Raw genomic sequence first — 15,590 nt, 5'->3', positions numbered from 1 at the left:
TCAAATTCAGAAATGAAAAACGAGCCATTTTCCGTTTTCCACTCTCCGTTTTGACTCGGAAATCAAAATAACAAACGGTACACAGAACCGCTCAACATCGTTCCAGACTTTTTTATATTTCACACTCACTGCCTTCACAAAATGTACTTTGTCTTTTAATATGTCCTAGATCCAATTTGACGGTTTAAATCCAAAATAATTGAGCACTGAAATAAATATGCACATTTCAAAGGCACCACAAATAAAATAAAAACACCCAAAGAAATAGCACGTGTTCATGTGTTCTGTAGGTTGTATCTAATCATTCTAAACATACACTGAAGGCCTGCATAAATCAGAAATAAAAGCGATCACTGAATTCTAAATTAATGGAAGTCATATGGACACAGACATTTTAAAAAAGAACAAAAAAAACAATGGTGCCTTGACGCACGTTTTACAAAATCCTCAACATTTTGCCCCATGTCTGGTCACAGGAGTGCAGTCAATGGTGCTGACCTGCCTGCCAGGGCACTGACTGCATACTGGTCAACCATGCCCCACTACACAAGTATCCAGCTACCACAGCTTCAGAGGACAACACTTACGTGGTCCTCTGTAGCTCAGCTGGTAGAGCACGGCCCTTGTAACGCCAAGGTAGTGGGTTCGATCCCCGGGACCACCCATACACAAAAAAAATGTATGCACGCATGACTGTAAGTCGCTTTGGATAAAAGCGTCTGCTAAATGGCATATTATTATTATGTTGGCGTTAGCTGATGTTGCGCTCCAGGGGGTATTTTTGCTTAGTTGGCCGATCTGTGTTATATTTAACTGGTGTTAACCCCCAGGGAATGGCAAACTGAAGCTCTGATTTCACAGATCTGTTACCCTCCTCATTAGAGGACTGCCATGGCTGTCAAACGCTGGGAGTGATAAATGGGGGGTTAGGATACCCCCTCCCATACCTGTATGTATAGGGTACGACTACGAGGATGAGGTTGCAGGATTTCGAGGAGACCCTATCAGGGTTGCGAACTCTTCAACCCCCAGGATAAGATGGGCATCAGGGCCACGTTCAGTAGCCAAATGTTGCAGATAGAAATGCCACGAAGAGCCGACGCGATTCCTTATTCTACACGTCAGAGGCATGTTTGTTCTACATAGCATATTTCTACCTGAGAGTTCCAAAATGTTGCCTACTGCTGAACGTGCACCAGGTGTACCTCTATTACACATTATACAAAACTCATTTCAACCATTGCTCCTTGCACACCTGCAATGCCCTACAATAATGCAAATGTGCTATTTGCAAGTACAAACATGCTACTTGCTCTGTGAAATAAACATTTTCACTAATAGAAGTAGTGTTTTACACATACTATGTAATGGACATTCACTTTATCTTGCAGATAAATCTTTATTTGATCTACACTGTGGAATTGGAGTTTGTCAGAATTGAAATAATATATACTGAACAAAAATATAAACGCAACATGCAACAATTTCAAAGATTTTACTGAGTTACAGTTCATATAAGGAAATCAGTCAATTGAAATAAATTAATTTGGCCCTAATCTATGGATTTCACATGACTGGGCAGGGGTGCAGCCATGGGTGGGCCTTGGAGGGCATAGGCCCACCCACTAGGCAGCCAGGCCCAGCCAATCAGAATGAGTTTTTATTACAGACAGAAATACTCCTCAGCACCTCTGGGCTGGCGTGGTTACACATGGTCTTTGGTTGAGGCCGTTTGGACGTACTGCCAAATTCTGTAAAACCACATTGGAGGCAGTTTATGGTAGAGAAATTAACATTCAATTCTCTGGCAACAGCTCTGGTGGACATTCCTGCAGTCAGCATGCCAATTGCACGCTCCCTCAAAACATGAGACATATGTGGCGTTGTGTAGTGTGACAAAACAGCACATTTTAAAAGTGGCCTTTTATTGTCCCCAGCACAAGGTGCACCTGTGTAATGGTGTGGTCCTCTGTAGCTCAGCTGGTAGAGCATGGCGCTTGTAACGCCAAGGTAGTGGGTTCGATCCCCGGGACCACCCATACACAAAAAAAATTAAATAATGTATGCACGCATGACTGTAAGTAGCTTTGGATAAAAGCATCTGCTAAATGGCATATTATTATAATGATCATGCTGTTTAATCAGCTTCTTGATATGCCACACGTGTCAGGTGGATGGATTAATCTTGGCATAGGAGAAATGCTCACTAACAGGGATGTTAACACATTTGTGCAGTAAACTTGAGAGAAATAAGATTGGAAGATTTCTGGGATTTTTTTATATCAGCTCATGAAAAATGGGACCAACACTTTACATGTTGCGATTATATTTTTGTTCAGCGTAAAATTGGTTTCCACAAGTCAACAACAGAGGGCACTGATCAGCTACAAGCATACTCCACTACTATACATTCAAGACTATTTAATATTTTTATTTTTCACAGTGAAGCATTTTACATTCGTTGCTTGAATTTACGATGTAAATAACACATTTACGATGTGTTAACACTGTGTTCAAATCTTTGAAGAAGGGTGATCAAACAACCATAGCAAAACCATGCACAGAAAGAACTACAAAGCCATTTATTATCAGTCAAATTATGTATTTTGGTTACTGTCATTGCCAAGTAACATCTTGAACATGTGAAGAAATTAAAATCCAAGCAAAAAGACAGACGTCACAATACAGAGAGGACAGGCAGTGTTTATAGGTTGTTCTGCGTTTTGAATCGTGACTAGGATCAGATCATAAGCCATCACAATGATACCCTAGCCATCCGATTGATCAAATATGATACTTTGATTCTGCAGTTGAGTCAGATTCACATCAACTGAGTCTTAGACAACTTCAATTAGATCCGACAAATCCGTCCTCCTTATTCTCCAACCTAAACAATTTATCAACGACTATAAAATTCCACACAATCTAGAGGAGATTACTAGATTACTAGACTAGTGTCCTACAGTTTGTTCCCACAACAAAGATAAAGGCATAACTGGGCCATCATGCCACTGTTGGTGGTTTAAAAAAGTAAATTCGACAAAGTCGACCAAATTCAGGCCTCTTCATCAGTAGTATGGTCTCCTTGGGTTGTTCTGAAAAAAAAGAAACGTGTTACCAAAAACTCTTACCAATGCCAGGTCATCTGAACAGAACAGTTTGCAGATTGCATTTATGTAGTAATTACCAGTGGGTTAGGCCTGAAGCGATAGGCTAGCATCATCCTCTTTCTGAAAGCGTCATACTCATCGTCCTGTCCTGAGAGCTCAGCGGGCCGGTCCACACCAAACCCTGCCCCGTCAACAGCCGTGATTCCCCTGGAGCAAACCAAACCACAGCAGCTGGTTAGGTGTGTGTGTATAAGCTGTGTAGAAGACCTTGTATCAGCCAATAGAGTGGGTGTTCATGTCCAGTGTTTGCATGTCTTCGTGTGACTATCCCTGAGTCCAAGTGTGTATACTATGTGTCTGTGAATTTGACAGTCCCCCACCTGTGGACAGGGGCCTTGATGCCCTGTCCGTCAGAGCCGAGGCCATCGCCCTCCTTCCAGCCCATCTTCATGAGCATCTGGAAACCGAGGTTCTCCACCGTTAGCTTAAAATCCTTATACTCCGAGTAGTCTGGGTCATGGCCTTCCTGCAGAACAACCCAAAACACAATGCAAGAACATGAGATCATGTGAATAGAATATGTGTTTCCCAAATGGTGGTTTCCGGGTCATTCCTTTTTGGCTGAGGCTAGACAACGAAGGGGTAAAGGGTTAAGTGCCAAAGAGAAGAGTTGGGGAGAAGATTTGGAACTGACCTTGAGTGCCTTGAAGGTCTCCATAAACTTCTCCAGCTCCTCCGGAGGTAGGAAGTCACCAATGAAGTGCTTCCCCTTTCCCATGTCAGTCAGCGACTCCGCCCACTCTGGAGGAAGAGCCAAGCAGCCATTTACGTCAGGGGCGCATTCAGCAGGACACAACGTTTTGAACATTCAGATTGAACGAGGCCCAGGTTAATATGATGAGGTATATCTCAGAGTTGATTAATGAGTTGTTGACACAGAATGTTCTGAAAGTAGTCGTTGATTAAACCAAAAAAAATGTCAGTAATAAACGGATCTTTTCAAGAATCAAATCTCACATTCAAAAAGTTCTTTCACTTTAACATAAACACATTGGGCGCATTTGACATTGCAGCCGACTTTAAAGGCGAGTCGAGACTGACTGATCTACAAATCACCTTGTATCATAAATAACTACTCAATATTATTTATAGATCATTCAGTCAGAATTTACTCATGATACATCATGGTTTTGATGATCTCGAACACGGCCATTGTCTTCATGAATCTTACCACGTGTTTTCTCCATCTCCATGTGACGGAGGCGGTGCTCCCAGGTGCCAGCCTGCTGGTCTACCTCCTCGTCACTGTCGTACTCATGGGAGTGGTCCCGCACCGCCTTCTCCCACATCACCTGCATCTCCGCCATCGCACGCTTATGCTTCATGATCATGTCAAACATCTCCTGCATCTGGGGTGAGAACACAGACACACATGCATGTGCAGGCCGGACACACACCTCAGTCAAGGTTTCAGAGACGGATTTCAAGGTGGCTGAGAAAGGACGCAACTGAGCCCATCTGGTCTTGTTAGAGACTAGGTTTGAAGTATGCTGGGCACTCCCATACCAAACCAAGGCGCGCCCAAAATACTAAAATTATTAACACTGCCCAGTCCCCGACAATTCAAACAGTGAAAGTACAATTTGTTGCCATAGTGTATTGTGCTCTGTCTGTCTGTCGGTCAAGCAGTACCTCCTGTTGCTCTTTGAGCTGTTTCTTCTGGTCGTCTGAGAGCTCTGTTACCCCGACCAGGCCCACAGGCTTTCCCTTCTTATAGCCCAGATCTCTCAGTTCATGAACTGAAACACACCACACACACTCAGCAAGGATGGACACAACACAGGGCCAGGATAGACATACCTTACAAACACTGTTTTTAGTCTAAGATATACTAAAACAACGGTCTCTTGTTCTAATATTACTATATTTCTTAATTTGTTGGATTTGCATGTATCGTTTTGTATTGTTAGGTATTACTGCACTGTTGAAGCTAGGAACATAGGCATTTCGTTATTTCCGCAATAACGTCGGCAAAATAGGTGTACGCGAAACCAATTACATTTGATTAGATTTTTATGTGTGTGTGTGTGTTATACAAGAGAGGCTGTGTATTATGGGTGTGTGTGTACCAGAAAGACACGGGCTGGCCTCTGGCTCTTCCTCCTTGGGGATGAAGATGGGTGGCAGCGACAGATCCACCTTGTCGTCCTCTGACCCCCAGCGGCTCTTCCTCTTCCTCTTAACCATGGGGGGCCCTGCTGCTTCCTCTTTTATCTCCAGACCCGGCTCGAGCTTTACCTGGCCCAGCAGGTAGGGGTAGTGAAGAGGCGGGGGAGGGGCAGCCGGCCTCTTGAGCCCCACTCCAGGCTCCTGCTTGATTGGGGGGCTCTGGTCATTTTTGGCCTGGCGGTACTCCTCCACCTTCTCCTTGTAGAAGTGATGGCCGGGGCTTTGGAGGTCATAAAGAAAACTGAGAAGAGGAAGAAGAAATAAGCCATCTTTTATGGTATTTTGTCCACTTTACATGTTAGGTTTTTAATAAAGTAAGCAATACTATGACAAATCAATTTCTTCTTTGGGATCAATAAAATACAATTGGATCAATGCATTAAACACTCATTACAATATTTGAGACTGTCACTTACCTGAAGGCAGGGTTGTCCTGGTTGTGCTGGGCGGCGATGGCTTCTACCTCGGGGCCACCGTCGGCCACAAAACTGGCCAGCTTCTTGGCCACCCTTTGGGTCTCCTCGTCCACTGGGGGGGAGACTTTAAGCAGCCTATCAGTACTGGGGCTCAACTCACACTACTACCGTACCGTACTCAACTGGCCCTCACACACCAGTCTACAGCCAGTAGGGGATAAGAAGAGGGGGGAGCAGGGGGACATGGTGGTGATTGGGGAAGTGGATTGTATGGATTTGATACTAAAATATAGGCCTAATCTTACATTTTTTTGAATAAATAACACCATGAACAGTGGGCATTATAAATGCTGTCTGTCGTGAAGGACTTTTCAGTAAATAATTGTGTATCTGTCATTTGAAGCTTCGGTCCTCATCGTTTGTGTGCAATGGTTACTTTCAACATAAACTAAAACACGCCAAGGAGGGCTAGCTATATATATATATATATATATATATATATATATATATATATATATATATATATATATATATATATATATATATATATATATATATATATATATATATATATATTTCACACACACATATATAAACTCAGCAAAAAAAGAAACGTCCTCTCACTGTCAACTGCGTTTATTTTCAGCAAACTTAACATGTGTAAATATTTGTATGAACATAGCAAGATTCAACAACTGAGACATAAACTGAACAAGTTCCACAGACATGTGACTAACAGAAATTGAATAATGTGTCCCTGAACAAAGGGGGGTCAAAATCAAAAGTAAGTCAGTATCTGGTGTGGCCACCAGCTGCATTAAGTACTGCAGTGCATCTCCTCCTCATGGACTGCACCAGATTTGCCAGTTCTTGCTGTGAGATGTTACCCCACTATTCCACCAAGGCACCTGCAAGTTCCCAGACATTTCTGGGTGGAATGGGCCCTAGCCCTCACCCTCCGATCCAACAGGTCCCAGACGTGCTCAATGGGATTGAGATCTGGGCTCTTCGCTGGCCATGGCAGAACACTGACATTCCTGTCTTGCAGGAAATCAGCCATACTGCTCGTTCTGTGCGTGGTGGCATTGTCATGCTGGAGGGTCATGTCAGGATGAGCCTGTAGGAAGGTTACCACATCAGGGAGGAGGATGTCTTCCCTGTAACGCACAGCGTTGAGATTGCCTGCAATGACAACACGCTCAGTCCGATGATGCTGTGACACACTGCCCCAGACCATGACGGACCCTCCACCTCCAAATCGATCCTGCTCCAGAGTACAGGCCTCGGTGTAACGCTCATTCCTTTGGCGATAAACGCGAATCCGACCATCACCCCTGGTGAGACAAAACCGCGACTTGTCAGTGAAGAGCACTTTTTGCCAGTCCTGTCTTGTCCAGCGACGGTGGGTTTGTGCCCATAGGCGACGTTGTTGCCGGTGATGTCTGGTGAGGACCTGCCTTACAACAGGCCTACAAGACCTCAGTCCAGCCTCTCTCAGCCTATTGAGGACAGTCTGAGCACTGATAGAGGGATTGTGTGTTCCTGGTGTAACTCGGGCAGTTGTTGTTGCCATCCTGTACCTGTCCTGCAGGTGTGATGTTCGGCTGTACCGATCCTGTGCAGGTGTACAGTGGTTACAAGTGGTCTGCCACTGCGAGGACGATCAGCTCTCCGTCCTGTCTCCCTGTAGCGGTCTTAGGCGTCTCACAGTATGGACATTGCAATTTATTGCCCTGGCCACATCTGCAGTCCTCATGGCTCCTTGCAGCTTGCCTAAGGCATGTACACACAGATGAACAGGGACCCTGGGCATCTTTCTTTTGGTGTTTTTCCAGAGTCAGTAGAAAGGCATCTTTAGTGTCCTAAGTTTTCATAACTGTGACCTTAATTGCCTACCGTCTGTAAGCTGTTAGTGTCTTAACGACCGTTCCACAGGTGCATGAACTGTTTATGGTTCATTGAACAAGCATGGGAAACAGTGTTTAAACCCTTTACAATGAAAATCTGTGAATTTATTTGGATTTTTACTCATTATCTGTGAAAGACAGAGTCCTGAAAAAGGGACGTTTCTTTTTTTGCTGAGTTATACACATATATATATATATATATATATATATATATATATATATATATATATATATATATATATATATATACACATACATACATACATACATACATACATACACACACACACACACACACACACTGGGGAGAACAAGTATTTGATACACTGCTGATTTTGCAGGTTTTCCTACTTACAAAGCATGTAGAGGTCTGTAATTTTTATCATAGGTACACTTCAACTGTGAGAGACGGAATCTAAAACAAAAATCCAGAAAATCACATTGTATGATTTTTAAGTAATTAATTTGCATTTTATTGCATGACATAAGTATTTGATACATCAGAAAAGCAGAACTTAATATTTGGTACAGAAACCTTCGTTTGCAGTTACAGAGATCATACGTTTCCTGTAGGTCTTGACCAGGTTTGCACACACTGCAGCAGGGATTTTGGCCCACTCCTCCATACAGACCTTCTCCAGATCCTTCAGGTTTCGGGGCTGTCGCTGGGCAATACGGACTTTCAGCTCCCTCCAAAGATTTTCTATTGGATTCAGGTCTGGAGTCTGGCTAGGCCACTCCAGGACCTTGAGATGCTTCTTACGGAGCCACTCCTTAGTTGCCCTGGCTGTGTGTTTCGGGTCGTTGTCATGCTGGAAGACCCAGCCACGACCCATCTTCAATGCTCTTACTGAGGGAAGGAGGTTGTTGGCCAAGATCTCGCGATACATGGCCCCATCCATCCTCCCCTCAATACGGTGCAGTCGTCCTGTCCCCTTTGCAGAAGAGCATCCCCAAAGAATGATGTTTCCACCTCCGTGCTTCACGGTTGGGATGGTGTTCTTGGGGTTGTACTCATCCTTCTTCTTCCTCCAAACACGGCGAGTGGAGTTTAGACCAAAAAGCTCTATTTTTGTCTCATCAGGCCACATGGCCTTCTCCCATTCCTCCTCTGGATCATCCAGATGGTCATTGGCAAACTTCAGACAGGCCTGGACATGCGCTGGCTTGAGCAGGGGGACCTTGCGTGCGCTGCAGGATTTTAATCCATGACGGCGTAGTGTGTTACTAATGGTTTTCTTTGAGACTGTGGTCCCAGCTCTCTTCAGGTCATTGACCAGGTCCTGCCGTGTAGTTCTGGGCTGATCCCTCACCTTCCTCATGATCATTGATGCCCAACAAGGTGAGATCTTGCATGGTGCCCCAGACCGAGGGTGATTGACCGTCATCTTGAACTTCTTCCATTTTCTAATAATTGCGCCAACAGTTGTTGCCTTCTCACCAAGCTGCTTGCCTATTGTCCTGTAGCCCATCCCAGCCTTGTGCAGGTCTACAATTTTATCCCTGATGTCCTTACACAGCTCTCTGGTCTTGGCCATTGTGGAGAGGTTGGAGTCTGTTTGATTGAGTGTGTGGACAGGTGTCTTTTATACAGGTAACGAGTTCAAACAGGTGCACTTAATACAGGTAATGAGTGGAGAACAGGAGCGGTTCTTAAAGAAAAACTAACAGGTCTGTGAGAGCCGGAATTCTTACTGGTTGGTAGGTGATCAAATACTTATGTCATGCAATAAAATGCAAATTAATTACTTAAAAATCATACAATGTGATTTTCTGGATTTTTGTTTTAGATTCCGTCTCTCACAGTTGAAGTGTACCTATTACAGACCTCTACATGCTTTGTAAGTAGGAAAACCTGCAAAATCGGCAGTGTATCAAATACTTGTTCTCCCCACTGTACATACATACATACATACATACATACATACATACACATACTACCAGTCAAAAGATTGGACACACCTACTCATTCAAGGGTTTTTCTTTAATTTTTACTATTTTTCTACATTGTAGAATAATAGTGAAGACTTAATCTATGAAATAACAGATATGGAATCATGTAGTAACCAAAAAAGTGTTAAACAAATCAAAATATATTCTTCAAATAGCCACCCTTTGCCTTGATGACAGCTTTGCACACTCTCAACCAGCTTCATCTGGAATGCTTTTCCAATAGTCTTGAAGGAGTTCCCACGTATGCTGAGCACTTGTTGGCTGCTTTTCCTTCACTCTGCTGTCCGACTCATCCCAAACCATCTCAATTGGGTTGAGGTCGGGAGATTGTGGAGGCCAGGTCATCTGATGCAGCACTCCATCACTCTCCTTCTTGGTAAAATAGCCCTTACACAGCCTGGAGGTGTGTTGGGTCATTGTCCTGTTGAAAAACAAATGATAGTCCCACTAAGCCCAAACCAGATGGGATGGCGTATCGCTGCAAAATGCTGTGGTAGCCATGCTGGTTAACTGTGCCTTGAATTCTAAATAAACCACAGACAGTGTCACCAGCAAAGCACCCCCACACCATAACACTTCCTCCTCCATGATTTACGGTGGGAACTACACATGCGGAGATCATCCGTTCACCCACACCGCGTCTCACAAAGACAGGGCAGTTGGAAACAAAAATCTCAAATTTGGACTCCAGACCAAAGGACAAATTTCCACTGATCTAATGTCCATTGCTCGTGTTTCTAGGCCCAAGCAGGTCTCTTCTTATTATTGGTGTCCTTTAGTAGCGGTTTCTTTGCAGCAATTCAACCATGAAGGCCTGATTCACACAGTCCCCTCTGAACAGTTGATGTTGAGATGTGTCTGTTACTTGAACTCTGTGAAGCATTTATTTGGGCTGCAATTTCTGAGGCTGGTAATGAACTTGTCCTCTGCAGCAGAGGTAAATCTGGGTCTTCCATTCCTGTGGCGGTCCTCATGAGAACCCTGTTTCATCATAGCGCTTGATGGTTTTTGCGACTGCACTTGAAGAAACTTTCAAAGTTCTTGAAATGTTTCGTATTGACTGACCTTCATGTCTTAAAGTAATGATGGACTGTCGTTTCTCTTTGTTTATTTGAGCTGTTCTTGCCATAATATGGACTTGGTATTTTACCAAATAGGGCTATCTTCTGTATACCACCCCACCCCACCCCGTCACAACACAACTGATTGGCTCAAATGCATTAAGAAGGAAAGAAATTCCACAAATTAACTTAAGGCACACCTGTTAATTGAAATGCATTCCAGGTGATTACCTCATGAAGCTGATTGAGAGAATGCCAAGAGTGTGCAAAGCTGTCGTCAAGGCAAAGGGTGGCTATTTGAAGAATATAAAATATGTTTTGATTTGTTTAACACTTTTTTGGTTACTACATGATTACATATGTGTTATTTCAGAGTTTTGATGTCTTCACTATTATTCTACAATGTAAAAAATAGTAAAAATAAAGAAAAACCCTTGAATGAGTAGGTGTCCAAACTTTTGACAGGTTTCCTCCAGACGTGACATTTTGAAAAACTCCAAGCGGGCTGTCGTGCCTTTTACTGAGGAGTGGCTTCCGTCTGGCCACTCTACCATAAAGGCCTGATTGGTGGAGTGCTGCAGAGATGGTTGTCCTTCTGGAAGGTTCTCCCATCTCCACAGAGGAACTCTATCACAGTAACCATCGGCTTCTTGGTCACCTCCCTGACCAAGGCCCTTCTCCCCCGACTGCTCAGTGTGGCCGGGAGGCCAGCTCTAGGAAGAAACTTCTTCCATTTAAGAATGATAGAGGCCACTGCGTTCTTGGGGACCTTCAATGCTGCAGAAATGTGTTGGTACCCTACCCCAGATCTGTGCCTCGACACAATCCTGTCTCTGAGCTCTACAAACAATTCCTTCGACCTCATGGCTTGGTTTTTGCTCTGACGTGCACTGTCAACTGTGGGACCTTATATAGAGAGGTGTGTGCCTTTCCAAATCATGTCTAATCAATTGAATTTCCCACAGGTGGACAGGTAGAAACATCTCAAGGATGATCAATGGAAACAGGATGCACCTGATCTCAATTTCGAGTATTATAGTAAAGGGTCTGAATACTTACGTAAATAAGGTATTTTTTTTATACATTTGCAAAATATTATGGGGTATTGTGTGTAGATGGATATTTTTTTTATATAATCAATTTTAGAATAGGGCTGTAACGTAAGAAAATGTGGAATACGTCAAGGGGTCTGAGTACTTTCCGAATGCACTGTATGTATCTCATCCACATGTATAAAGATAGATTGAATGGTGTTCTTTTCATCTGTAGTCTTTGGAGCCGAGAGCAAGCGTGTGTGAGAGTAAGAGAGAGAGAGAGAGAAACCGATATAGGTAATCTTACCATTAGAACGTGACGGCGTCTCAGGTGTTGGGTTATCCTTTCGGAGTTCAGCAACTCTCTTTCGGTAATAAAGATAGTCCCGGCTGTTCTTATCATACAAGAATCTGTACGGTGGAAAAGGAACAGATCTTTATATCAGGACAAAAAGAGACCACATTACATACTATACATTCAACATACAGTGGGGGAAAAAAGTATTTAGTCAGCCACCAATTGTGCAAGTTCTCCCACTTAAAAAGATGAGAGAGGCCTGTAATTTTCATCATAGGTACACGTCAACAATGACAGACAAATTGAGAAGAAAAAAAATCCAGAAAATCACATTGTAGGATTTTTAATGAATTTATTTGCAAATTATGGTGGAAAATAAATATTTGGTCACCTACAAACAAGCAAGATTTCTGGCTCTCACAGACCTGTAACTTCTTCTTTAAGAGGCTCCTCTGTCCTCCACTCGTTACCTGTATTAATGGCACCTGTTTGAACTTGTTATCAGTATAAAAGACACCTGTCCACAACCTCAAACAGTCACACTCCAAACTCCACTATGGCCAAGACCAAAGAGCTGTCAAAGGACACCAGAAACAAAATTGTAGACCTGCACCAGGCTGGGAAGACTGAATCTGCAATAGGTAAGCAGCTTGGTTTGAAGAAATCAACTGTGGGAGCAATTATTAGGAAATGGAAGACATACAAGACCACTGATAATCTCCCTCGATCTGGGGCTCCACGCAAGATCTCACCCCGTGGGGTCAAAATTATCACAAGAACGGTGAGCAAAATCCCAGAACCACACGGGGGGACCTAGTGAATGACCTGCAGAGAGCTGGGACCAAAGTAACAAAGCCTACCATCAGTAACACACTACGCCGCGAGGGACTCAAATCCTGCAGTGACAGACGTGTCCCCCTGCTTAAGCCAGTACATGTCCAGGCCCGTCTGAAGTTTGCTAGAGTGCATTTGGATGATCCAGAAGAGGATTGGGAGAATGTCATATGGTCAGATGAAACCAAAATATAACTTTTTGGTAAAAACTCAACTAGTCGTGTTTGGATGACAAAGTATGCTGAGTTGCATCCAAAGAACACCATACCTACTGTGAAGCATGCGGGTGGAAACATCATGCTTTGGGGCTGTTTTTCTGCAAAGGGACCAGGACGACTGATCCGTGTAAAGGAAAGAATGAATGGGGCCATGTATCGTGAGATTTTGAGTGAAAACCTCCTTCCATCAGCAAGGGCATTGAAGATGAAACGTGGCTGGGTCTTTCAGCATGACAATGATCCCAAACACACCGCCCGGGCAACGAAGGAGTGGCTTCGTAAGAAGCATTTCAAGGTCCTGGAGTGGCCTAGCCAGTCTCCAGATCTCAACCCCATAGAAAATCTTTGGAGGGGAGTTGAAAGTCCGTGTTGCCCAGCGACAGCCCCAAAACATCACTGCTCTAGAGGAGATCTGCATGGAGGAATGGGCCAAAATACCAGAAACAGTGTGTGAAAACCTTGTGAAGACTTACAGAAAACATTTGACCTGTGTCATTGCCAACAAAGGGTATATAACAAAGTATTGAGAAACTTTTGTTATTGACCAAATACTTATTTTCCACCATAATTTGCAAATAAATTCATTAAAAATCCTACAATGTGATTTTCTGGATATTTTTTCTCATTTTGTCTGTCATAGTTGACGTGTACCTATGATGAACATTACAGGCCTCTCATCTTTTTAAGTGGGAGAACTTGCACAATTGGTGGCTGACTAAATACTTTTTTTCGCCACTGTACTGTTAGTTCATCCATACAGACTCACGAGAAAACAGGGTTGTCCTTGTAGTTCTCCTTGGCCTTCCTCTCTAGCTCAGGCCCTCCCTCAGCCACAAAGGCTGCCAACTTGTCCAGGATAAGTTGTGTGTCTCGGTCCTCTGGGGGAGAAACTTTAAGAGGGCTATGAGTACCTTACCTTTACTCTACTGTAGAAGGCTATGCGAACTCAGGAAAAGCATTATTCTCAGGCAAGCAGCTACTCTGCCACTAGAATACACAGTCAATGACATGGGTGAAATGACAACAACAAGTAGCCTAGGACAGCATCTGACCGGCACACAGGCTACTGGCAGTCCTTTGATGTCTAAAACCAGATCATTGATTACCTTTGATCTCTAGGAAACTTAAATCATCAACTTCCTCCTCATCATCATCATCATCATCTGGGGAGCTGAATATGCTAGGCCTTTGGGGGCGAAGCGGGGTCTTCTTTGACTGGGAGTAGTTCTTAAACTGGTTCAGCATGCTGCTGATGCCTAGACCGGGACGCTTGCCGATGAGAATGCTCTTCTTCTGGGGCTGAGACACTCCTGAGGACGGACTGGGGATGGATGAAGATGGGGCTTTGGTGTCACTGCTGGAGCCTGGAGAGGGTACACAATTGGGTTAACACTCACTGCAGTGTTTCCTTAATTGTTTAATGAATCCAGAAGAAACAAGTAATTCATCAATTATTACTGTTATCATTTTATTTAATCATTTCTGTACCATCAAAATAAAGTCCTAACACATTTTCTATTGAAACCAATTAAGTCAAAACAGCTACCCATCTCACCAGAGTCAGCGCTGGGTTTGTCCTTCTGCAGCTTCATAAACTGCTGTAAGAAACTTCCGTCATTCACATACTTGTTGTTGTTCGAAGAGGGTCCCTGTAAACTGGGTAAACTGTAGGGATAAGAAGTCAAAATCAATGGCTGCAATCAACCAGTCAAGTGGACCAATCAAGTACTTGCAGCTGGGATTGAGTAGAAAGGTAGACCTATTTGTAGTGTTTCAGAAACTCAGGTCTACTGTACCTTGGTGGCAGTGGCTTGTTGGGAGTCTGAAGGCTCTTGTTCTTGGCTTGCTCTGCCATCTTAGCCTCAATCTCGCGCTTCTTCTGGGCGATCAGCTCCTCCTGACGGAGAACGTTCACACTCATCCTGCTCTTCTGAGTTGACCGGAACTTGTTGTTCCAGCCACCTCTCCCTACAGTGGGAATAACACAGACAGTCAGTGGAAGAGTTTGGAACAGTTGTCTGTGTGTACTGTTACCAATAATGTTAGTCACAAGAGGTGATCGCGTTTTTATTGCTCTTTGTGAGTATACTAGTAAAGTCACAAATGTATGTGTTGTCACAGAGTTGAGAAGTAGGCCTGGGTTGGTAAAAACAGGTTAGCTTGCTAACTAGGTCGGGTGGCATCAACTTAGGTATTATTATAGTAATAAATAGCTAAAATAGCTACCAAACTACAACCAATTCTGTCATGAATCTCACATATGCAGTTGATGCTGATTGTGGCAATAAATGTGTTTGATGAGTTTTGATGCCTCAACAACAAATCCTGTTTACGAACCGGATTTGATGGAGCAAGAGTTTAGCCATATTTGAATACATGTTACTAGCTATATACAGGTCTGTCATTTCAAATATTGCATAATATTGCGAGCTTATACCTGTATCTCCGGACTCCATAGTTGCAGCTAGCTAGATCTTTATTCGCTGTTATGAGCTAGCTGTTGCTAAGCTAGTTTCCGCTTCCGGTCCGT

General features: G+C 43.5%; 1 protein-coding gene across 1 annotated transcript; it reads right to left on the bottom strand.

The window, feature by feature from the left end:
- Positions 1 to 2,406: 2,406 nt before the first annotated feature.
- On the bottom strand, positions 2,407 to 15,588 carry LOC121581208 (SURP and G-patch domain-containing protein 1-like). The gene is made up of 14 exons (XM_041896661.2): positions 15,498 to 15,588; positions 14,857 to 15,028; positions 14,616 to 14,725; positions 14,167 to 14,424; positions 13,827 to 13,950; positions 12,018 to 12,121; positions 5,756 to 5,879; positions 5,240 to 5,580; positions 4,803 to 4,909; positions 4,342 to 4,519; positions 3,805 to 3,911; positions 3,491 to 3,636; positions 3,188 to 3,317; positions 2,407 to 3,095 (listed from the first exon to the last, which is right to left on the bottom strand). The coding sequence occupies exons 1-14, from the start codon at positions 15,514 to 15,516 to the stop codon at positions 3,069 to 3,071; spliced, it is 1,947 nt and encodes a 648-aa protein (XP_041752595.1). The 5' UTR covers positions 15,517 to 15,588; the 3' UTR covers positions 2,407 to 3,068.
- Between the last annotated feature and the right edge of the window lie 2 nt (positions 15,589 to 15,590).

Source organism: Coregonus clupeaformis, chromosome 14 (assembly GCF_020615455.1).
Source record: "Coregonus clupeaformis isolate EN_2021a chromosome 14, ASM2061545v1, whole genome shotgun sequence".
NCBI classification, from domain to species: Eukaryota; Metazoa; Chordata; class Actinopteri; order Salmoniformes; family Salmonidae; genus Coregonus; species Coregonus clupeaformis.
This window is presented reverse-complemented; position numbering and strand designations above follow the sequence as displayed.

Coding starts and splice junctions, on each gene's coding strand:
- LOC121581208 (XM_041896661.2), bottom strand. Junction 13,951..14,166: donor AAGTTTCCTAGAGATCAAAG/GTAATCAATGAT, acceptor GCCCTCTTAAAG/TTTCTCCCCCAGAGGACCGA. Junction 12,122..13,826: donor AAGGACAACCCTGTTTTCTC/GTGAGTCTGTAT, acceptor TCCACCGTACAG/ATTCTTGTATGATAAGAACA.